Source organism: Quercus robur, chromosome 12 (assembly GCF_932294415.1).
Source record: "Quercus robur chromosome 12, dhQueRobu3.1, whole genome shotgun sequence".
In the NCBI taxonomy this organism is placed as follows: Eukaryota; Viridiplantae; Streptophyta; class Magnoliopsida; order Fagales; family Fagaceae; genus Quercus; species Quercus robur.
In genome coordinates, this window is record NC_065545.1 from 35,405,580 (window position 1) to 35,429,471 (window position 23,892).

The following is a 23,892-nucleotide window of genomic DNA, read 5'->3' on the forward strand; positions in this document are numbered from 1 at the left end:
TATTAATAGTATGTCTAGATGAATACCAATAAGAATTCCTCCAAAAAAAAGAGATGAATACCAATAAGAAATTGATCACATTAATATTTTGTAGAAATATTGTAAAATAGTTTATAACTGTAACATTACTCAATAAATATATCTCATGCAAAAATTTCGTTTATTTTAATATAAAATTTTATTTCTTTTTTGACCATTTTTCAAAAACATTCACATAATAATAGATTTTTTTTTTTTTAAATTTAAAATTTTTTTAATTATTTCTCTCTCATTTTGTACATCCATCAAACAGCATTCCACAACTAAAAATTAAAACCTTATCAACACCAGTATTCTTAAACAATAACGTGGGTTTTGGTCTTTTGGGCGTAGATTACAAATTTATTAATCTTTAAAAAAAAAAAAATTGTCCTTGCTGATAATAATCAATTGAATTAAGCATTAATTTCTTTTTTTCCTACTATGTTAAAAATTTCTTCACAGGAATAAGATGGATTGGGCTATAGTTGGCAATGGAAATTTAGAAAAAAATGAATTTGGTCATGTAGAGAATGGAGACCCATGGCTGAATGGCCTTTCCTTTTATTTCACACATTTTTCTTCTTTTCTTCCTTCCACACTCTTCACATCAAGTCACTATAAATGCAAGCACACAAGCTTTGACTTTGTACAGCCAACTTCTACTAGTACTGCTCCTAAATACAATTTGAAATTTCGGTTTAAGATCTCCAATGCAATAATTAGGACATCCCTTTGACTCAAGTTGAAAATTTGTAGTAATAATCCCAAGTTCAACGACAAATTAATAAGAGACTGTTTTGCTGTTCATGCATAATCATGATGCCTTTTGGATGCCATAGAATATCAGTTTGATGAACTGTCCAAAATGATCACTGTATGTGTCACATGCCTTCTTGATTTCTGGGTCATTGCGTTAAGCCATTCGGAGTGCCATGATTGTCGTCACCCAACACATTAAATCTGTTACCAAACCCTTTGTTCCAAATGTAATAAATATGCATCCTTTTTTCCACCTTAATAGGGACCTCAATCCCCGTGCCATGATTGTCCCTCCTAAAAGATAAAATTCTTATTAAACCCATAGTTTTGACAATCTGATCGACCGGTCAAATTGGATTGGAATTAAACCAGTACGTGCATGCCAAACTAGTATGGTATTAACATCATCCAAATTCTTAAGCACTAATCTTATGGGAAATTAACTTCAATAAAAGTTGCTATTGTCTATGGTTCACATGGATGCTAAGTTGTTGTGCTTGTGCAGTCAAAATGCTTGAAAATTAAAGGCTCTCTAGTCTAGTCTATGAAAATTGATTAGGGCTCCTTCATCCATGTAACCTTGTCTGAGAGGAATAAATACTTACATGGAAAAAGAAGGAAATAAAAAAGGACGAGATAAACTGAAAGATAAAAGGACAAATCATTTTCATGCAAATTCAATCAGTTGTCACATCTACAAAGTAGAGAGAGTACATCAATCATATGGGACTCTTGTTTGTTATTTGCATGGGAACCGAACCAATTGTCACCAACCACAGTACGAGAGTGTTGGATTTAAACCAAATCTACTCATTATTCAAGTCTTTAAGGGCAAATATGTAATTAAAGCCCTCATTATGAAAAGACGTTAACACCCTTCCTTCGCAAACCAATTTTCTATCTCATCAAACCAATTCGCCAAGATCACCACTCACACGTTAGCATTTACAATAAGAATCTATATTTCTATCTCCTCACTCGTGTAAAAGTTTTGGTATATTTTATAATAAGAATCTTTTTTTTTTTTACACGGAAATTTTTTCAAAAATTCCATATTAAATTATTTATTCTACAATATATTTCAATAAAATATTTATTCGTTATGTATATTTTATTATTTTTTCTAATGGTTAGTGTGCTACATTGATGTATGAGTTAAAAAAAAAAATATACAGGATAACAATTGAATAATATAAATCATTTGATAGAAAGATGAGGTATACGCTATTACTATAACACACTTATACTTTTTATACAATTATGCAAAGATTGATGAATCAAACTTCATCAAACTTGCATATAGGTCAATTTTTGTAAATTTTTTCACTTTTTGTATTTTAGCTTCATTGATGGAATTGCTTTCGCTGGGCACCTAAGCAGTGAAATCAAACTTAGTCTGTATTCACAGCCAAAAAAAAACCAATTTTACCACTTAGCAAAAACAAAAATTGCTAATATTCAACTTGAGCATCGATTTTTTTTTTCCCCAACTATGTTAGAAATTTCTTCATAGGAATACAATGGATTTAATAGTGAATGTGGCCATGTGTGACTTGCAAGACTTGTCAATCCGTCAAGCACGTCACAAAGGAACGTTGAATGTGGCCATGTAGAAAAAAAAAACAATTGATGACTATCTGAGACACTCTTCATTACGCTTTTCCAAGTAATTGTATTGGCGGGTTCATGATAGTGACAGGGGTCACTTGCATGTGGAGTGTGGACCTTGGTTACAAAGTCTAGCAATCGTTTAATTCACTCAATATCTATCTTAGACATAAAAATCAAATGAATATGAATAATGTTAGAGACACTTACAAATTGCTAATGTAATGAGTAATTATTGATAAAAGAAAAAAATGATATTAATAGTATGTCTAGATGAATACCAACAAGAGTTCCTCCAAAAAAAAGAGATGAATACCAATAAGAAATTGATCACATTAATATTTTGTAGAAATATTGTAAAATAGTTTATAACTGTAACATTACTCAATAAATATATCTCATGCCAAATTTTGGTTTATTTTAATATAAAATTTTATTTCTTTTTTGACCATTTTTCAAAAACATTCACATAATAATATATTTTTTATTTTTTTAAAATTTAAAACTTTTTTAATTATTTCTCTCTCATTTTGTACATCCATCAAACAGCATTCCACAACTAAAAATTAAAACCTTATCAACACCAATATTCTTAAACAATAACGTGGGTTTTGGTCTTTTGGGTGTAGATTACGAATTTTTTAATCTTTAAAAAAAAAAAAATTGTCCTTGCTGATAGTAATCAATTGAATTAAGCATTAATTTCTTTTTTTCCTACTATGTTAAAAATTTCTTCACAGGAATATGATGGATTGGACTATAGTTGGCAATGGAAATTTAGAAAAAAATGAATGTGGTCATGTAGAGACTGGAGACCCATGGCCGAATGGCCTTTCCTTTTATTTCACACATTTTTCTTCTTTTCTTCCTTCCACACTCTTCACATCAAGTCACTATAAATGCAAGCACACAAGCTTTGACTTTGTACAGCCAACTTCTACTAGTACTGCTCCTAAATACAATTTGAGATTTCGGTTTAAGATCTCCAATGCAATAATTAGGACATCCCTTTGACTCAAGTTGAAAATTTGTAGTAATAATCCCAAGTTCAACGACAAATTAATAAGGGGAAGACTATATTATTAGAAACAAATAAAATAGTCAAACATTTTTTGACAAATGAAAGAAATATCATTGAAGAAAGAATACTGAAATGGTAAGTCATCATTGAAAATTATACTTTTGAAGAAAAGTTGCGACAACAATTATTGCCCTTCGTCTATGCGCAGACTCATTTTAATAGTTTGCACAATCAAGTTTTTTCCAAAATCTAATATCCAATTAGTTAGGTTACCTTTCAAATAGTGAAATTTAGGAATGTTTCCCAAAATTAACAAGGTACCATTAAGCGTTATAGCTAAGTTGCTGAAAAATTGATGGAAAATGCAAGATTGTTTTTGATAGTGTAAGGGGCACTGAATGCAAATACAATCTGTGTTGCTGTCCCCCAACACCCCCCCCCCCCCCCCCCCGCCCTTCTCAAATTAAGGTTCTCCTCTATTTTATTCATTTTTAAAGTCACTAAAAAGCCTCTGGTGAACAGAAGGAAAACTTGCTGAATATTAGTATATTCACTAACTTTGAGCAGTGAAATCTCCTATATACATTAGCTTGATATGACTTTTCTTCGAAAGGGGGAACATGGCTGACTAAAGGCCCCAAATTTTTGCCTCCCTAAAGGGAATGCTCCCTTCCAGACTTGCTAGATGTTAAGGGATTTAGAGTAATTGGTTGACTCTCTTTGTTGGGAAGAGAAATGTGTGTTGGGTGAAGTGTTTATGTTCAACAGGTTTTTGGTTCTTCCATGAGCGTTTATGTGCTGCACATTGCATCTAGTATGGATTCATTATTCTCACCAATGTTCCAAGCTTAATGGGGAACCGTTTAGGGAGCCCATATCGATGCAAAATGACTCTTTTTTCCTTTCAATCCACATCTTTTAATTATCATTTTTTTGGGTCCTTCTTTTCATCATATGTGAGCTTAGTCGGCATGGCAAATAGGAATACAAACAATAAGTTGGACTGAAAATTCATTATTAATTGGTGTTGGACCTTTTTTTTTGGAATAAAATAAGAGGCTTGCGTGTGTAATCATCACCCCACGAGTATCCACCACACTGGAAGTTTGTCACCTGTGGGAATATTTGGAAAGTTATGGGCAAAAAAATACCCCATTTTAATTCACACCTCTATTCTCTAGCTCACTTTGGAATTTATATAATACCATATCATATAACATATGCTTTCTAACATAACTTCAAGAATAGTTAAGAAATTTATACTTTTTTTTTCCTGGATATGTAAGCTTAGTTACCTGAACATAAAATAATGGAGAGAGAATTGAGGATTATGTTCGTCAATATCATTCCAAAAAACAAGTTGAGCTTCTGCTTCTTCCTTTTCTTTCAATTCAAGAAACTCAGACAAAGTTACAGCGACCTGTGTCTCGATGAGTCTAACAACACTATCATTGGAGACAATTTCTAACTCTCCATCACCATCCTCGCCACGCCACAGCCTTCCACTAAGCATTGGCTGTTCGGAAATTGCTTTTCCTAGTGTCTCCTTAGCCCAACCTGCAAAAATCCACCCTGAATCCTACTCACTCACGTTCTTGTAGTAAAGAACTACATGAATAGGGGTGTAGCTAGGAATTTTTACATGGGAGGGCCGATTCAAACCATGAAGGTTGAAATCGACGACGATGAATATCATCGTTGTATGGATAATCTATATTTTTAGGTTGATATGGACCTTCTTTGAGATAAGCTCGTCAGATTTCATATTGTTTGTTGATAGGGAATTCACATATTTATTTACGTGATCCTGGATCACGATCTATCTCTTCAGATTGAATTCTTGAACATTTGGAGGGGCCAAGGTGTTCATCAGGCATCGAAGTATCAACATTTGTTTCTACAGTCACAGGTGTCCTAATTTCTGAATTTCTAACATCTTTTTTCTTAAAGAATGCATCAATTGTTTTTCATTTGCTCATAATTCTTTTAGCTTTAAGAATATGACTCAAAAATTAACCTGAAAAGAAGTCTAAAAAATAAAATTTTAATTAAAAATTTTTACTTAGTTATATGGATGTTATTCATACCCAAGAAAAAACAAAATTTCCACTATAATTTAAACATACAACCCATTTTTAATACGACTTTAATTAATAATAACCCCTCAAACAAAAACAAAAATTAAACACACAAGTATTGATACACAAAACCAAACAATTTAACAACACCCACGGCCACATCCACAGCCACATGATATATAATTAATCAAAAATAGGTAATAAATCAAAACAATTTTACCTTAGAAACTTTGTCTTCACAAAGTGCAAAGATGGGTCACCCATGTGGCAATGCCTATTGCCTCTGCCTGACTGCCTCCAACTTTAGATCTTCCCTTCAAGACCCATCACAAACAATCTCCCCATGCCTTCAATCATGTATTTCTCTAAAATCTATGAAAATATAAAGAGCATGTGAATATTTAGGTGTAGACAGTTGAGAAAATAAAAAAACGATACTAAAAAGAGATGAATGTCTAATGCTTAAGAAAGAGAAGAAAACTCACCAGTCACCAAGTTCCAAAACTAAAGCTGATGAAGAAAGAAAAAATTGGTCAAGATTTTTTTTTTTTTTTTTTCGGACTGTGAGTACAGAGAGCTGGAGTTTTGGGGGCTGATAGGTGGGCAACGGTACCAGTGCAAATGAAAGTGTATCAAAGAAGACAAAACAAAAGAATAAGAAGTAAAGAAAGGGATTTCGTGGGTCAGTGGATGGATTTTTTGAGATGAAGAGAAAGTGAAGTTTTACTTTTAGTGTTTGGACTTGAGCGGGCCAGCTTGTTTTATTTGAAGTACATAAGGTGATAAAGCCTAAAACTAAAGCTGGGTTTGGGAGAATATTTGAGCTGGGTTTGGGAGAATAGTTGAAAATTGAGCATGGGGCGGCCGGCTGTCCAATATTGGGGGGCCCAATTTTTTTTTCTACCTACTCTAATGAAAAAAAAAAAAAAAAAAAAAAATTGCAGGGGCCGGAGTCCCACCAAGCCACTACGTGGCTCCGCCCCTGTACGTGAAGACACCTTTTGAATATCCCCGAAGCAATAAGGTCCGTGGCCAATACACGGCATGACCGTCGTTAATCAGTCACCTTATAGGGTCCGACTGTCTGCACAGCTTCAATGGTTAACTTAGGGACATTGGTGATGCCATGGGGACTAGCCATTTTTAGAGAACTGGTGGATAACTTCATGCTTGGTAAGGCATTTATAGAGCATATTTTAAAAGGTATACAATTAGGAGCCATTGTTTGTTACATAAATCTTGATCTAGACGCTTCCTGATCAATTAACCAATTGGGTTACTTTCCTTTTCCTCTTTCTTTGTTTACTTGTTTTGTTACTTCACTAATGACATGTAGTTAATCAGCACGTCTGTTTTAATTATTAAGGCCTTTGAAGCTAGCTTTCCAATCAAGTAAACACTGATTGTGACTCAACACGTTTTGGAGATTCCATGGCTGTTAGGTAGCTTTAATTATCGTCCCTTTCAAATGGATCAAGGGTTCTTGGAAATCACTCATTCTTCTGTTGAAAGACAAGAAAAATCAAATCTATAATAAGATCTGTAAGAAAAAAACTGCAAAAATAATCGCACATTCCTTATTACACACTGTCACATGAACTATTCATGTGTTTGAAACACAATTTCAAACAAAGCATGTGTACAATAACAAATGTATAACAAGAATTTTGATCCGTTATTTTTTACATTGCTTAAGAGGAGGATATTGATTGGTTTTTGCAATATGGCATGCAACTAACTTATTGTCCGGCTAACCAAAGCAAATAACATGCATGTGAGGCCTGTTGCAATTAGTAGAGTGAGACCAAATTAATGCCTTTAGTTAGTAGAGCAATTAATTCAATGCTAAATCATTTAACAAGGTTCTTGATTCATAATTGTAGAAGGCAGCAAATTATTACGCATACACGCTTTACTGTAGCAGATCGATGAGGTCGGACTGAAGCGTGTGACCTAAAAATTTAATCCATGAAGAACTTAAAAACTTTGGCGCATGATAGTCATAGATGACATACCACTGGTGTTCTTCAGGCGAAAGACGTTATGGTAGATGGTTTTGCACTCTTTCTTGACAATACGTTTCTTATTAAAAACTATCAAGTTCTGTTAATTATTAGCTTTTTTTGTTCGTGGTCATGTCAGCCTATGAAGGGTTAGGGGTTGTTTGGTTTAGGCTATTTTCATCATTCATTACTCAATTTTCATATGAAAGGTTAGGGGTTGTTTGGTTTAGGCTATTTTCATCACTCATTACTTAATTTTCATGACTCGTCACTCACTTTTCATGAGCCCCACACCAAGTTAAGTTGTTTGGATCTCATTTTCAATTTTCATAACTCATAACTCAAAAAACTAAGTTAGAGTTATGGAAAATGAAAACAATTTTTTCTTGTTTTCAAGTCATGAGTTATGAGTTATCATGGCATTTTTGTAAATATTTTCACATTGTAGGACCCACCTAATGCCTTGTCTAATCAAGTCACAACAATCATTACTCACCAGTCACCACCAACAGACACCCATCTCTTTTTCTTTCTTCCTTCTTCTTCTTTTTTTTCCCCATATTCTATCAAATTTTCTCATTTAAAAAAAATTAATAAAAAAAAAAAAGACTAAGCGTGTGTTTGCTCCAAATTAAAAAGTTAGCTTGCTTTACTATTCAACTTATTTTTGCTATTATTCATAAATCTCATTACACTTTTTGGTACTATTTATAAATCACACTATACTATTTCAACTAATTTTTACCTTTATCTATAATACTTTCAGCAAAAAGTTTTCAGTATTAGCAAAATAAGTGGATCCCAAACTGACCCTGATTGTTGGTAAGTTAAAACAAAATAATGTATGTCCAAGGGTGAGATAAAACAAAATAACATGTTTTGTAGTAAAATATCAATAAAGTACATTCACCCGGTATATTAGCTTAAATAATTAACAGGTTTTATAGTATTTTTTTTACATTTTCTTTTTTGTTGTATTGGCCAAAACACCTAAAAAATCTTCGATATAACCGGTACGACTTGTATTTTAGCTAGTAAATTTTTAAAAAGTACTGATACCAATTTAATAGCCGCTATGGCCGGTATGGGACAATATTGACTCACTTGTGTATGCCACTTTGGACAAAATATCTAGTCTCTTTTATTCTTTATTTTTTGGATAAAATTTAGTTACAAAATTGGTTGTAGCTTAAGACTATAACCTTACTCAATAAAATAAATATTACTATATATTTTGAAAATCTAATTGTTGAATTACATGTCCTTTACGCTTTTAATACACATGTCAAATTTTATATCAATCAAATATTATTTGCTATATGATCTATAAACTTATATTTTATGCATAATTTTAAACTAACAAAAACTTGCAATTCAAACAATTTATTGATGACATAATTATTGATCTTTAATTTTCTTGAAATTTTGCAAGTATGGAGGATATAAAAAAAAAGATGTAATTCAATGGTAGGTTTGTCAAAAATTACCTTCAATAAAAAGATATTAAGTAAGGTTATAGTTTAAGACTACAATCAATTTTGTAGCTAAATTTTGTCCTTATTTTTTCTTGCAAAACTATTCTTTTGTTAGTTTTCAATTCCTATCGTAATTTTAATTTTAGTTAGCTAAAATGTCATGATATAAAATTTCAAAAATAAAAAACATGAGTTTTCTTCTTCTTCGTGTTTTTTTTTTTTTTTTTTTTTTTTTTTGGCAGTAGCATTTCTCCCTACTATCATTATGCCTCTGCAATGTTACTTGGTTCAATTCTCTGTGTCATTTTTTCATATGTGGGACTCTATCTTCTTAGGTATCATCCAATGTATATTTTGGTGACATGTTATAGCAAATTAACTACAAGAGACATCATACCTACAAAAAATTGGGGTATAGTAAATTTTCCTTGAATTCAAATATTAAAACTAATATAGTAATAGATTTAGGAATTAATGAAAACATTCATTAAGATCTCCTAAAAAAAGTTGAATTTGAATTTGAATTTTTTTAAAATAAGATTTCATTAATGCTCACATGCTTGATTAGCAAGTGTAATTCATATTAAAGTATCAATAGATGTAGATGTAGATGTTTTCTTTTCTAATTAAGAATAATTCATTACTAAAAAGGAGGGGGGAGGGCACCGACCTATTTCTATCATTTTGAACAAAAACCCAAAAAGGAAGAGAGGATATGGTGAAAGGCCCATCCCACTTAGAGCATTCACAATGGGAACTATAAATGCCATATGTTAGCAATATTTAGCATCAAGTTTTAAAAGTACTCAACAGTTAGCCTGCTAAACTTGTAAAATTGTAAATTTTTTTGGCATTGTGCTACAGGACCATCGTAAATGTATGGTGGTACTATAGCACAATGCCAAAAGATTATACTAATATTTTATTCCTAAATATCATGTTTTTCTCTCTCATTCACACAGTGTCTCATCTCTCTTTGTCTTTCTCTATCTCTCACTCACTTTCCTCTCTTTCTCCCTCTTCTCTATCATCTCTCCGTTTCTCCCTCATACCACTGCCATAGTCCAGACTCCAGATTCACTCTACAATCAACGGAGCTCCACCGTGATCACCAACCTAGTCTCAAACCCATATCAAAACTCTAGTCCACAAATCCACCATACCATTGCTAAAGTGGTATTGTTCTTTACAATCACTAATACCCAACAAAATTGCAAAGAATAGCCACCGTCTTTGCCACATAGAACCTAGATTTGTTCTGCAATTCCACCGGTGGAGATCGGCATGGTGGTGCGGTTGAGTTGGAGATCGGCGTGGTGGGTTTCTAGATCAACGAGATCGGCAGTGATTGGTTTCTGGGTTTAGCGTTGTGGTTGTGGTCGTTGTCGACAAGATCAACGATGGTGGTTGTTTCTTGTGGTTGTTGTTGGTGGTTTTTGGTGGCTTTTTTTTTTTTTTTTTTTTTTTTTCTCTTGGTGATTCTTGTAGTGGTCTTGTGGTTGTTGGTTGTGATTTTTGGCGGTTTCTTTGTATTTTTTTTTCTCTTGGTGGTTTTTGTGGTGACTATTTCTTGTGGTGGTTGTTGGTGGTGGTGGGTTTGGTGGTTGGCATGGCGGTGGTGTGGTGGTGGCTATTATGGTTGTGGTGGTGGTTGCTAGCTAGTGGCGTGGTGGGTTTGCTGGGATGTGAGTGATAGTGGTTGTTAGTTTTTTTTTCTTGGTGGTGGCTGGATTTTTAAAATATATTTTACAGTGGTGGTGATCTTTTAGACCCAGAAAAATGAAGAGGAAGAGAGACTAAGGGAAAAGACAGAGAGAGGAGAGGAAGAGAGAGAAAGAGGTTATGAAATTAATATTTTAATGAATAAATGATGTAAATAAGAAATGGGATGTTGAGTGGATTGTAAAATGGTATGGTATAATTAATAAAGTAGTTTTTTGAAATAGTAAAATAGGATAAAATGACATTTTCCATTGTGAATGCTCTTACAAGAAGAAGCCCAACACACAAAGTTATAAGCAAGAAAATTTACATTCCTAGGAACGAAAACAAAATCCCAACAAAAATTAAGAACAAGTTTGAACTCAACAAGAATAGCAATCAAAGCTGGATCCGAAACTAGGGAGAGGTTACAACATTAACAACTCTCTTGGAATCACCTTCAAACATCACATAATTAAGATTATATTCAGCTGCCAATGAAATAGCCAAACTTGCAGCATAGGCCTCACCAAGATGAGGATATCAAGAGAGAGGGCAACAATCTTGAAGAGGCAAAGATAATATCTTCATTTTCATCCTTACACACAGCAGCACATGGGGATCTATTTGCCCTTATAGCAACTTTCAAATGTCATTTTGATTTTAAGTCTCATAATACTTATTTGGGAGGCCTATTGCACCATGCAATACATTCTTAATAATTCAGATTAAAAGTTAAGAAGTTAACTTTTAATACCAATCAATTGATCAAGAAAGTTAAAAAGGTAAAAAAATTGAGAGTTTCAAAAAAGGTTAAAATTTTTGAAAATAGAAACTGATGTGAAAGATATTACATGATGCAATAGCTGCACCGAATCCCAATCCCAATATACTATTACATTTATTAAATATTTACCTATGACAAATAAAGATTGATTTTTTTTTTTTTTTTTATAAAAGGACTGGCCCAAATTTTAATAGGCCCTAATCACCAAAACCCAGCCCAAAAAAAAACCAGCCCAACTCAACTTTACCATATCTAATAATTAACTTTAAAAAAAAAAAAAAAAAAAAAAAAAAAAAAAAAAAGACCAGGTCAATGGTCCACCCCAAATTTGACATTTTGTTGGGTACCTCGCTACTTAGGTACAACCTCTCCCCAAAGACCATAAGGTAGCACCAATATCACTGTCATTCGAATTCAACTTAAGGTTATCTCAGTCGTTTAAATCTTTCAAAACATTGAACATTCTCATACTTGGTTGACGTGGCAAATCCTATATTGAACACCTGTACAGTTGTAACCAGCTCTATTTATCGGTTAACACAAAACCTCAACCCTGTCCCCCTGCTTGCGTTTTTTTTTTCTTTTTTTCTTTTTTTGACAAAACCCAACGTTTCAGAGCAAGAGGGAAATCAAATTTCAGAGACCAAAAACAAAATTGAGAGAAAAGAGTGTAGCTTTAGGCTTTTGCTTTTAGAAGGAGAAAAGGTGACAAAGAAAGAGAGAAGCTTGTTGAAGAATGGAGGCTAGTAGTAGCAGTAGTAGCGGTAGCAGTAATGATACTAGTATTAGCAGTAGTATTGATGGGAATAGTGGCATAGTGACGAATCAGAGGAAGGCAAATGAGTTTCAGGGAATCCAAATAGGGAATCCGTTTACTTTGAAAGTGGGTCAAGTATTTACTGGCTTTGGCCTCGGCTGTGGTATTGGTATCGGTGTTGGCAGGCCCATAAATCTAGGTACCCTTCTTTTTCACTTTCACTTTCATAGTCTTGGCTCTGAAAAAAACACTAATTATTTGGGGAATATGGACTTGGGAAAGCTCTTCAAGCCCAATAATTTAAAACCCCATTTACAATCAGTGCTTAAGAACCCATGTAATGTTTCAGTTACTGTTGCTTTTGTGTGTGTGTGTATGTGTTTGAAATGGCAGGAGATTGTTTCCTTTGAATTTATTTTTTGGTCTTTTGCTATCTGGGTTTAGTGCGAAAGTGAATGCTCATATAGTGTTAACAGCTACCATATGGAAAAGAAGGTGATAGAGTTTATGTTTGTTGAGAGTATTCATTTAATTAATCTCAAATTGGTGTTTTGCTAAATGCTTGGTTTTATGTGGGCTAATGAAGATAATTGATGAATGTTGTTTAGCATTGCCCATCATTATATCAGTGAATGCATTATCATGGCTAATGTTGTATTAAAGTTTGTTTCTGAGGAGGCATGTTTGAATGTCTCACTCCAAAGTCTATTGCTTTCTATTGTGGCTGCAAATGTCCCCCCCCCCCCCCCCCCCCCCTTCCTTTTTTCCTGCTAATTTATTGTTGAAACTAATGAATTAGTTTATCAAAATGTTGTTTTGTCATGTAAGTTTTTTGAAAGTGGTCATGTGCTATCATTTTGGTAATGGCTCCCATTTCAGGCTGCGGACTCTTGTCTGGGATGATTATCTAGCTTCAAGTACCATGTAGAACACAATAGAATCATATGAGACATCCTTATAGCCTCTAGGTCTTATTTTGTAATCAATTTCAATGCACTTGTTTAATCAGCCTTCCATTAGTAGATGATTCAACCACATGTAGATACATCTGTAGCATGTATAACCATCATGTTAAGTATTGGTTGTCTATTATAAGATTATATGTAAGCAAATATGCACAGGATTTTCTCATATGAAAAGTAAAATAAAAATCAGCGTCATATACTGCTTGACTGTTAAAAAATTATTTATGAGCAAGATGTTCTTGGGATTTATTCATGTTAACCGAAAAAACAAAAATGGTATGCTTGGCTTATGACGTTGTTTTAGTGTGATGTACAATGAGTGTAGATTTCACTGACAGGGTTTCGGTTCATGAAAAAAATATTTGTCATTGCGATTTTATATTGGACCAAAGTATTTGTTGAACCTATGATGATAATAGGTCTTTGATTGGAAGAGTTGTGGTTTTGGTGATAAGAGATAATAAAGCTGCCTTCGCTCAATTGGAGCAGTTACAGTAGTTGTAATGAGAAAAATAAGAACTATTATTTTATTTGTAAGTGATTCCTTTTAGTGGTTAATGAAAGTGCTTATTCTCCCAAAAATAAATAAATAAATAAATTGTGAGCACCATGTAGACTCTCCCATTTCTCTTTGCATCTAATTTCCATTTAGTTAATCAGACTCTATAGTTGAGTGACAATTTTATGTACAAATTTCACTTAATTCACAATATTATTCATTCATAAATAAATAAAATTGTGACCACTATGTAGTCTCTCTCTTTTTCCTCAAGTTCCAATTGTATCTTTTGACTTGAATTAAACTTCTACTCTTCGTTGGTGTCTTCATGAGTTTTTGTGCACACAACCAGACCATTATGCTTGACTTTACTTCATTATTCACTTTGTAGCTCACTTCTCTCACTCTTGATAATGCATTCTTGTGTTGAACCATTCATTACTCATGAAATGGCAAAACTATAAAATGAAATATAAAATATGTGTTGCTAGCCATCTTCCTCAACATCCATACTTAAGTTACTCCTACCTTTTAATCAATATTTTCAAACATTTATGTACAATTTTCACTTAATTCACAATATTATTTGTTCATAAATAAATAAAATTTTGACTACTATGTAGCCTTTCTCTTTTTTCTCAAGTTCCCATGGTATCTTTTGACTAGAATTAAGCCTATACTCTTTGTTGGTGCCTTCATGAGTGTTTGTGCACATGACCGGACCATTATGCTTGACTCTGCTTCATCGTGCACTCATTTCCATCTAATGCAAATTTTCTGTTTGGTTGATAGGGATACCACAACACATAACCCTATGGAATTGCTTGTCAACTTCATAGATTCCACTTTAACTTAATGGGGGCACAGTTCTGCCCAAATAAGATTAGCCTCAAGCCTCAAATAGAATGCAATTCATGGATGTAATTTAACTCTTTTAATTGTAGCTAACCTTGCTGTGGTCATTCCTTATAAGTAGAATAAAGAATGGCATAAGAAGTAATTTAATTCTTCTAAAAAATGCTTCTTTCATGAATGTCTTCATTTGATCAGTTGATAGGGATACCACAACACATAACCCTATAGAAGTCCTTGTCAACCTCATAGATTTGACTTTAACTTAACTGGGCACAGGTCTGCCCAAGTTAGATTTGCCTCAAGATTCAAATAGAATGCAATTCTTGGATGTAATTTAATTCTTTTGCTTGTAGCAACCTTGGGTGTGGTCACTCTTATTTGACCTTATAATTAGAATAAGGAATGGCATAAGAAGTTATTTAATTCTTCAAAAACATGCTTCTTTCATGAATGTCTTCGTTTGATCAATTTAGATTAACTACTTATTAAAAAAAGAAAAATCAAATGAGCTAAATGGGTGCTTGGGGGGGAGGGGTGCAAAAGTTTCTTGTCCTGTTGAATAGTGATGCAAAATTTTCAATTCAAAAAGGTAGAAGAGTGCGGAATAGTGATACCATAGAGTACAGGCATTTTGGTTCTTTCTTTGCCTTATCAGCGAATATTCATTTAATAGAAAATTTTGAATTAAACTGTTTATCAGGTGCAATACCAATGCTAAATCAAGTTATGAGTGCTACCAGAGGGGCAACTGATGCTTTATCTGGTGTTAGCAGACATGTGAATGACACTGTAAGTCAAACTCTACCTTCTTACATTTTTACTGCTAAATTTGGCGTGGTTAAATGACAACTTAGACTCTTAATTAAATATTTTCTCTCATCTCTCCTTATTTAGATGAGAAAGTTGGGAGCTAAGAATATTGAAGCAGGCGTTGGATGTGGTGTTGGCTTCGGCCATGGTTTTGGAGTTGGTATGTCATGTTATACTCTAATGGGAGATAATCTATTGTATATTATTTCTGTTATACATATGGGTAGCACTAAGATCATAAAGCCTAAGGAACACAGTCCACAGGCTGTTTCCATTGTATGGGAAGATATACAATACATGGTGCAAATGTGCTTTATATCAGCATATACAAATTATTGCAATCTACATAAATACAAGGTTCAAGAGTTGATGCATCTCAAGCTAGTAAATGTTCAATCAAGCCTGACTTATACACATAATTATGTATATTACTAAATATAATCAAGTATAAAATATATGTTAAAATTTAAAAATATTTCATACATTTATACTTATTTTTATTTAATATTTGTTACTAAACTAGTTCAATTTTTCTTGATGAGGCCATCATGACTTGTTAATCATTCTAAGCATGGAGATCATTGGTATATCAAGAATTGTATTACAATAAGATTATAGATTCTTAAGGTCCCTATATGATTAGACAACACATTAAAGTTAAAAATAAAGTGTGCTGATTAATTGTTTTCAGATGTTTCCTATATGTAAGTGGCTAATAATACAAGTTTGTCCTCTTGAAATGGCTATGCTTATTTTGTACATAATTTGACTTTAATGCCCTTTCACCCCCTTACAATAAGGGAATTATACATGCATGCTCCCTTATTCATACATTATAACTATAATTGTGTATGATATCTGAAACATTGATCATAAATTTCAGGTCTTGCTGTGAAGCCTGGGGTGTTGCATCAAATTCAATCTTGTCTTATGGTATGTATTTTTCTCTCTTACTAGTTACCAACCTGTTATGGTTTGCTACTCGTGCATCTGAAATTTAAATTCTTAATTTCGTAGCAAACAATGACAAAGATGATGCTGAAGTTTGGCATTGCTCCCAATTTACCCATTGGACAAGGTGCTCTTCCAGCGTCTTTGCAAAGTGGCATGAGCATGATGAATCAATCATTAAACCAAAATCCAATGGGAAGTATCATGCAGTTGGGAACCAAGTTACCTGAAGACACATCTCAAATCCTGCCTGGATATGGAAATATTGGTTCAGGTTCAACTTATGAGAATATGCCATCAAAAGGCACTCCTATTGACTCACCTTTTGGCAGTCGAACAGAAAAGGTTCTCAGTAGCTTTTTGCAGAATCCAGCTTTGAAAGGGGAGGACACCGAATTGAATGACATGGTAAGAAACTGATGGACCACATCTGTTTGTCACTATCAGGTTCGCTTGAAGTGCAAATTTTTTTATTCTCCTTTTTTAATTACTGCAGATCAAGCTTATTCTGCAAACTAGTTTAGAGTCTATTTTTTATTTTTTATTTTTTATTTTTCTAAAATTTTATTTGACTTGAAATATATTTTTCTAAGAGTATAATATTAGTGCCTTGAATTCATTTATTTGATGGACTAGTCATGGAGTACCACCTGTAAAATCTTTATACAATTCCTTGTGTTAGGTTACTCCTGAAAAATATCATTACCCTGTAACCTTTCACAACATTGTCTCATAAATGCATGTAACTTGATCTTAGATATATTTAGAACTTATATATACATATTCATGTTATTTGAGTTGCTGGTTTTATGTGGTAGTGAAGTTCTAATTTGTGGAATTGACCTTTGTAGGCTGGACGCTTGCGGTCAGAAAACAACATGCTTCACGTGGTAATTTTAAAATGACCATTGATTTTTAACTGATTTCAATTTATCTTTTTTTTTTTTTTCTGTTGGAAAATACTGATCATGTAATAGAAAAAGAGAGAGAGAGAGTAGGTTTGGCCATAGTGAGAAGAAGGTGAGAAAAAGAAGAGTGGAGCAAGAGAGAGACCTGGTGTAGAGGAAAAGAAAGAAAATTGAGAACCAAAAAAAGAGGAAAAATAAATAAAAATAAAAGAGAGGCCATCAACAGAGGTGGCAGCAGCAGTGGTGAATGGTGGCAGGGGGCAGATCAAGAAAGCATCCATGAAGGTCTGGTCTTGTAAAAGAGAGAGGGAGAGAGAAAGAGATCTGTTGGAGTTGGTATGAAATAAAAAATGGGTAGGAAATTATTTAGCAAAGCTACAGTACTCAACAATGTTGTTGAGTTTCTGTAGCTTTGCAATAATTAGTCTAGTGGCTGGCTAGTTGGTTGGAGACCAAAAAAGGGATTTGGCTCACCAAAATTTGGAAAAATAATGATTTATTGAGCTCATTATGAATGCTCCTAGAAAGAACTTTTTACAAGAAATCACACATCTCATCCATGTTGGATTATTACATTTCCGGGGTAGTGAATTCATCCAATATAGTAACAAATTGTGTTATGAGCAATTGAGCAGCTAAGTTGTGTTGATGGATTTGTTTGTGGCATCCATACAAGGCTTTTGAACCTCCATGCATGCTTGGGATCTGTTTTGAAGTTGTTGCTTGAATTACACATTCTTAGAAATGAATTAAATGGTTACAAGTTTAGTTGTCAATAAAACATTTGCCTTTTCTTTCCCTCTAAGCTTCTAGTTGTGTTATCCACTGGCTTGAATAACTTGTTTAAAATGGTCCAGTTAAATAAATTGCTTATGCATTCAGGTACTAAAACACCAGCAAGTCATTCAGGAGCTTTTGGAGGAAAATGAAAAGCTTCGCCAAGTACTAGTTGAAGACCTGAAAATACCATCCAGCAAGCTTCAAGCTAATTATTCAAGTAGAGATAAGTCCCCATGTACTGATTGTTTTGAGTGCCGAAGAAAACAAAGAAGAAGGTAGATGAAGATAACTATGATAATTTCAGTTCACTCTATCTAAGTGTTTTTTACCACAAGTTTTAACTGAGACTCTTTCGCCAAGGGGTGTGGACTTTGGTTTGGCTTTGCAACCCTCTACACAGAATTATTCTTGGGGGTCAAAGCAATCACAATAGTAGAAATCTAGATTACCTCACAAACAAATGTATTAAACACTTTAAACATTACAGGAGAGTGGAAAAACTACCAGTCATAGAAGCTTTTTTTTTTCTTTCTTTCTCCTTTTCTAGTTAAGAACCAAGCTAATCAAAACTTCTTGTTTCAAGGTTGTTTTTGCTACATCCCTTTATAAATTTACATATTCTTTGAAGTTGCAACTGTGCCAAAGTAAAGCAGAGGGAGAATCTGTTGATTGTCTGAGGCTTTTTCGTTTGAACACAAAAATTTCACAATTTCTGTTGGGGTCCTTTGACAAACTCATGAAGCTTCAACCATGTAGACGCAGAGTGCTGAATAAAATAAACTTTTCCTCGGTAATACTACTGTTTTGTCCTTTCCTTTCTTTCGGGTTTGTTTTTGCTAATGCTTTTTGCATTCTGCCAATTTGAGTGAGATCAAATTCTGCAACTGTAAAACCTGCATAACTGTTGTGTGTGCAATGTAAGATATAATGTTAATGTTATGAATGATTTTTTTTTTTTTTTGGGTACATGGACTAGCCAGAAGAGCTATGATTGTATCATGTTTGATTGATGTTTTGAGTTACAGCTTAATGATAATAGGGAAGCAATATCTAACATCATCAACTTAAGGGCTTGCCAAGATTCTCTTAGTTAAACCACCATTTGATGTAAAAACGATTTACTTTGAACTCCTTTGTATTTAGTTTTTAGCTCACTCCTTTGGTCATTGAAATTTTTTTTTTTAGAAAGTTTCAACTTATTGCATTCGCTCTTGATGATAGCTCTTTATCATCAGATCAAGACACCAATCAGTTTTTGGTGTAGGCGAGGAAGTTTGAATTCTAGATCTCTTATTCAACTATGAGAAACTTTACTAGTTGAACTAATTGAAACATATTTTGGTCGATGAAATTTAATAATTATTCTTCAAGTCTTTTCAGTATTAAATTTAAAACCTAAATTATAGTTTTTTTTTTTTTTTTTTTTTTTACCCTGGCTAAGATTTGCTGAAATGCTATTGTTGATATTATTATAGATAGTGCATTCGTAGCATCATCGAATGGGTCAGATATGGGCAAGGCCTACAACTTTGAATTGGTGGGCCCACTGCTTGTCATAGTAGGTCACTGATGAAATGGTCCAAACTAGCTGAAAATAGTGCTTTACTCTTACCTCGACAACTTCAAGTAATGGTATAATGGAATCCAAAGAGAAAAAATCTTCCGACTAATGTTCATTGTCTTGTCACCTGTTTGGTGGGCTAGAGCCCAACTGAAGGTCTACCTATGCATTATCCGACCTGACTATGAGTCCGTTTGGGCCCTTATAGTTTTCAGTAGTTTATTCAGAAAGTATTTATTACAATATACAGTTTTTAGTAACTTTTATGTTAAATTTGTGGAAAAAAATAAAATAAAAGCTAACTTATTTCCAAAAATGACGAAAATTTATATTATTTGCCAAAACATAAATAAATAAATAAAAACAAAATTTGTTTTTGCCTTAATCCAAATAGACAGTATGTGACATTTGAAGTGAGGATCCAAAAAGATCAATAACTTGAAAGTTGTGCCCAAATTCCTGTCGGTGGTAATTCTAATTCCAACACACTCTCAAACACCTACACAGAGAGCCAAAATCCTCATTCACAATATCAATAAGTCTAGAGACACTAAAAAAAATTCATAATTACTGAGATGACAAGTTATTATTAATAAGTAAAAAAAATAATATTATTAATAGGTAAAATAGTAAAAATTTGTCAACTCAATTATTGTAAAAATTGTTATTTTTCTAGTATTACCCTACTCCTTGCGATAAAGATTAAAGAGATTTATCCTTTTTATATATATATATATATATATATTTTAGAGAACTTATCCTTTATATTTTAAGCGTAGGTAAGACGACAATATCAGGAAAACTACGGCAACAAACAGCTAACATGTGGGTTTTGTCGCTATTAAAGGCTTGAGTGACATTTGGGCCCCCAAGTGAAAAGAGATAGAAACCAATCATGATCAAAATAATGTCCTAAATAAACTAGGAGAGGGAGGCAGTGTCATTTTGTGATTAGCCAATGTTATCTCAACAATGGGACTCAGAATGCAAAAGCCACCATGACTATTTGCTTTGACTGGGTAAAGTTTTATAAGGAGTAGGCAATATTTCTAAGGTTTTAGATTTTTTACAAACATTGTTGTGGTTGTGGATGGTATCATGTCTTTCTGAATAAAGGCAAAGATATAAAAGAGGACAATGATTCTTATAGTTTCTTATTCATATAGCTCTTTTTAAAGGAATCCAATGCTTTTATATTCACTTTCTTTAAACAACACCTTTTGAAAATTATATGAGAATCTGTCTTTTTGGGCAATGCATCTATACTTTATTTTGCTCAAGTGCCTATTGATCACAGGATAGAATGACTTCCACGGGGTAAAATATACAGGTAAATAGTAATTTACAGTAGGCAAAGAAATAGGGCTGCGTTGTGGAAATAGGGTATAAAATTTATTCCTTATATTTTATAAGATTGAATTGGTGAATCTTTTTATATCTCTAACTGCTTTTCTTTTTTCCATTTATAGTTATCAGAAATGCTATTTACACACATTTGTTTTATATTTTTATTTTATTTTTAGTATGGATGTGAGTATGTGACAATATTTAATAATTATTTATCATTTATTAGTTTAATTAAATAAACTTATCACTCTTAAATACTGTATCTATTGTCTTCTCTCAAAAATATTCTCTATAGGCATTAATGGGAAAATTCTTTGGCCGTTGTCATCCATGATGACTAGATATCCCTTTTTTCTTTTCTTTTCTTTTTTTCTTTTTTTATAAATTGGAGGAAATATTTAAATCTTAGATATTTTAGTTAAAAACACCATAAAGTGTAGTTAAATTACAAGACTCTTAACACTCATGTATTATAAGAGAAAAATCTAATAATGAACCTAGGAAAATAGAAAGTAAATTATGATAAAGGAATGTTGCAAAGCTAGAAAGTGAAGAGAATGGTAGTATATAGGTAATAATGTGCTTGACACTGTTGTGAAGGGTTCATGTTAACAATTTTTTTTTTTAGATAAGGTTTGGTTTCAGCATTCCAATGCACTGCAACTGACACGATTTGAACGTGTGACAAAAATCAGATACGTTTTCCTATTATGTCGGCTTTGGAGTGCATTGGAGGTAAGCCATGTTTTATTTTTAGATTGAGTGGTATAATTTTTGGGAATTGAGTTCTTTTTTATCATTGTCTCTCTCACAATGTAGTGGTATGAGAATTTTTTTTATACTGATGTTAGAAACTTGAAAAAAATCTCTCTCTCTCTCTCTCTCTCAAAGCACATACGTTTGTGGGGCTAAGAAACCATGTGCGCATCACTTTCCTAGTCATATTGATTTGTCACAAGCCCCACAGCCAAACAATCAATCATCCCCTCCCTTATATATGCTGCCACCACAACAAAAAAAAGAAATGCCCAATTCTCTCCTTCAACCCGCACTCAATAAAGTCCAAAGAACTCCTTCCCCCATTTCCAAAAGCATTTTCACCTCTCCCATCTTTCTTCCACGTATAATTCAATCTTAACAGCTGGCACCTAACTTTTTCTTCATCCATTCCTTCCCCACCAGGGCCACCACTTACTTCTTCTTGTACTACTATACACCCATTCACAACTATTTATCAAACCTCCCATCTACCCCTATTCGTAGCCAACTACCCTTTTTTTTTATTTTGTAACAAATGCTTTTAATGTCATTATTCATTCCTCTATATGTTTTTTACTCTAAAGTAATATTGGAAACTTTTGTGTAAAAAAAAAAAAATTTAACAACGACTAGTTCTTAAAGTAAATAAATAAAGCATGTTTAAACTAGCTAGTAATTGGAGCTTATAGCAAGCTGAGTCAGTGAAGCAGATAGCAAGTTGGTTCATTTCTTTGTCATCCCACTTCTAAAATAAATGCTTAGTCCACTTTTCTAATTAAGCTAACCAAGTGAAACCGACACTGAAATTGTACCTTTCTATCTTCATAGAAAAATCAGGATGTCATTTTCTTTTAGCTAGCTAGTATATATAAAATGTAGTGCATGTGGTGTTAAAAGTAATAAAATTTACCGACATTTATAAGATTTATTAATTATTATGCTACCTGTCATAAAAATAAAAATAAAAACAATAATTATGTTATTATTGTAACACCAATCATATTTATTATCAATTATCAGGGCAGTTTATAAGCCTTCTATGATGAATTGGTAATAGCTTTAGATTTTCCTAAAATCACACACTTAAAAACACAAACAGGAATCGAAAGTCCCTCTTATTCAACTAAGTCAAAATGCTACAAAAGAGCTGTAAAATCTGATAAATCTCCAAACCCCATCTCCTACTCTCACAAAATCACAAATGGATCAGCTCCCAAGAATCATCCACGAGGAAAGAAAAAACAAAAACAAAAACAAAGAAGGGAAGAAAATAAAAATGAATACACAAATAAGTATCATAATTAATCTACATGAATTTAAACAATGACCAGGGCATGGTGTCATTAATAATTAAGCATTAAGGAGTGCAATCCCTCCAAACAATGCTAGCATAGCCATGCTGCTTCCACGAACACTAGTTCCTTTGTTTGAAGGTGAGGAAGGGCCCTCTGTTGGTGGCGATGCAATGGTCGACGTCACTGGGGGAGAAGAAGAAGATGGCACTTGTGAAGATGGCGCTCCACTCGGTGGTGAAGGTGGTGAGCTACCAGTTGGGCTTGGGGCCTCTGTGCTTGTTGGGCTTTCAGCTGGAGGAGCTGCCGTTGGTGGGGTTGATGAAACTGAAGGAGGCATAACTGGAGGTGAGGAAATAGATGATGGTGGTGGTGTGGCTGTGGTGGTTGGTGGCATGGCTGTTGTGGTTGGTGAAGGAGCTGTGGCGGTTGGAGTTGTTGGTGGCTTGGCGGTGCTTGGTGGCATGGCGGTGCTTGTAGGTGCTGATGATGGACCTTGAGCAATGGAGGATGCAATGAGTGTGAGTGACAGGGTTAGCATGAGCATGGCACGTGAGAGAGCCATAGCTCTTTCTAGTGTCGGTGTCGGTGTCTGTGTTTGTTTACTGTAGTGGAATGATACACAGGAGGAAGGAACAAGAAATGAGAGAAAGAGAGACACAGGTTTTGTGAGGATAGGGGTGTGTGTGAGGTTGCTATATAGGGAAGGAAAGTTTGGAGAATATATCTTGGTATGTTTACAACTGAGTGCATGGAGATTTTATGCCATCAACATATTTGTTGACACTAGGGCCGGCTCAAGTCAAGACAGCTAATTTTAAATGACCATTTCTATAATATTTAGCTAGTGTTTTATATTGAAGGTTTTTTTTTTTTTTTTTTTGGTTTTTAATATGACTAATTCACTTCATGGCAATTGAGCTAAAACTCTATTAATCTTTTTGGAGGAAATGTA

General features: G+C 33.5%; 2 protein-coding genes and 1 long non-coding RNA gene across 4 annotated transcripts; 2 read left to right on the forward strand and 1 right to left on the reverse strand.

The window, feature by feature from the left end:
* Nucleotides 1-686: 686 nt before the first annotated feature.
* On the reverse strand, nucleotides 687-6,410 carry LOC126709257 (uncharacterized). 2 transcript variants are annotated; one of them, XR_007649353.1, is made up of 3 exons: nucleotides 5,973-6,410; nucleotides 5,708-5,859; nucleotides 687-1,074 (listed from the first exon to the last, which is right to left on the reverse strand). It is a non-coding gene; the product is annotated as an uncharacterized LOC126709257 (long non-coding RNA). The 2 variants fall into 2 exon arrangements; XR_007649352.1 differs by lacking the exon at nucleotides 687-1,074 and adding an exon at nucleotides 4,710-4,966.
* Nucleotides 6,411-11,947: 5,537 nt separating this feature from the next.
* LOC126709141 (uncharacterized) lies at nucleotides 11,948-18,941 on the forward strand. Its single transcript, XM_050409248.1, has 7 exons — nucleotides 11,948-12,409; nucleotides 15,230-15,318; nucleotides 15,424-15,499; nucleotides 16,223-16,272; nucleotides 16,357-16,698; nucleotides 17,142-17,180; nucleotides 18,081-18,941. The coding sequence occupies exons 1-7, from the start codon at nucleotides 12,190-12,192 to the stop codon at nucleotides 18,255-18,257; spliced, it is 993 nt and encodes a 330-aa protein (XP_050265205.1). The 5' UTR covers nucleotides 11,948-12,189; the 3' UTR covers nucleotides 18,258-18,941.
* Nucleotides 18,942-23,041: 4,100 nt separating this feature from the next.
* Nucleotides 23,042-23,437, forward strand: LOC126708437 (uncharacterized). The gene has a single exon (XM_050408231.1). The coding sequence runs from the start codon at nucleotides 23,042-23,044 to the stop codon at nucleotides 23,435-23,437; it is 396 nt and encodes a 131-aa protein (XP_050264188.1).
* Nucleotides 23,438-23,892: the final 455 nt, after the last annotated feature.

What these genes read in the sequence shown, in the direction of transcription:
- LOC126708437 (XM_050408231.1), top strand. Translation starts at nt 23,042, where the DNA reads ATGCTGCTTCCACGAACACTAGTTCCTTTGTTTGAAGGTGAGGAAGGG.
- LOC126709141 (XM_050409248.1), top strand. Translation starts at nt 12,190, where the DNA reads ATGGAGGCTAGTAGTAGCAGTAGTAGCGGTAGCAGTAATGATACTAGT. An exon ending in TGGCAGGCCCATAAATCTAG is followed by an intron (nt 12,410 to 15,229) that starts GTACCCTTCTTT and finishes ACTGTTTATCAG; the next exon opens with GTGCAATACCAATGCTAAAT. An exon ending in CGGCCATGGTTTTGGAGTTG is followed by an intron (nt 15,500 to 16,222) that starts GTATGTCATGTT and finishes CATAAATTTCAG; the next exon opens with GTCTTGCTGTGAAGCCTGGG.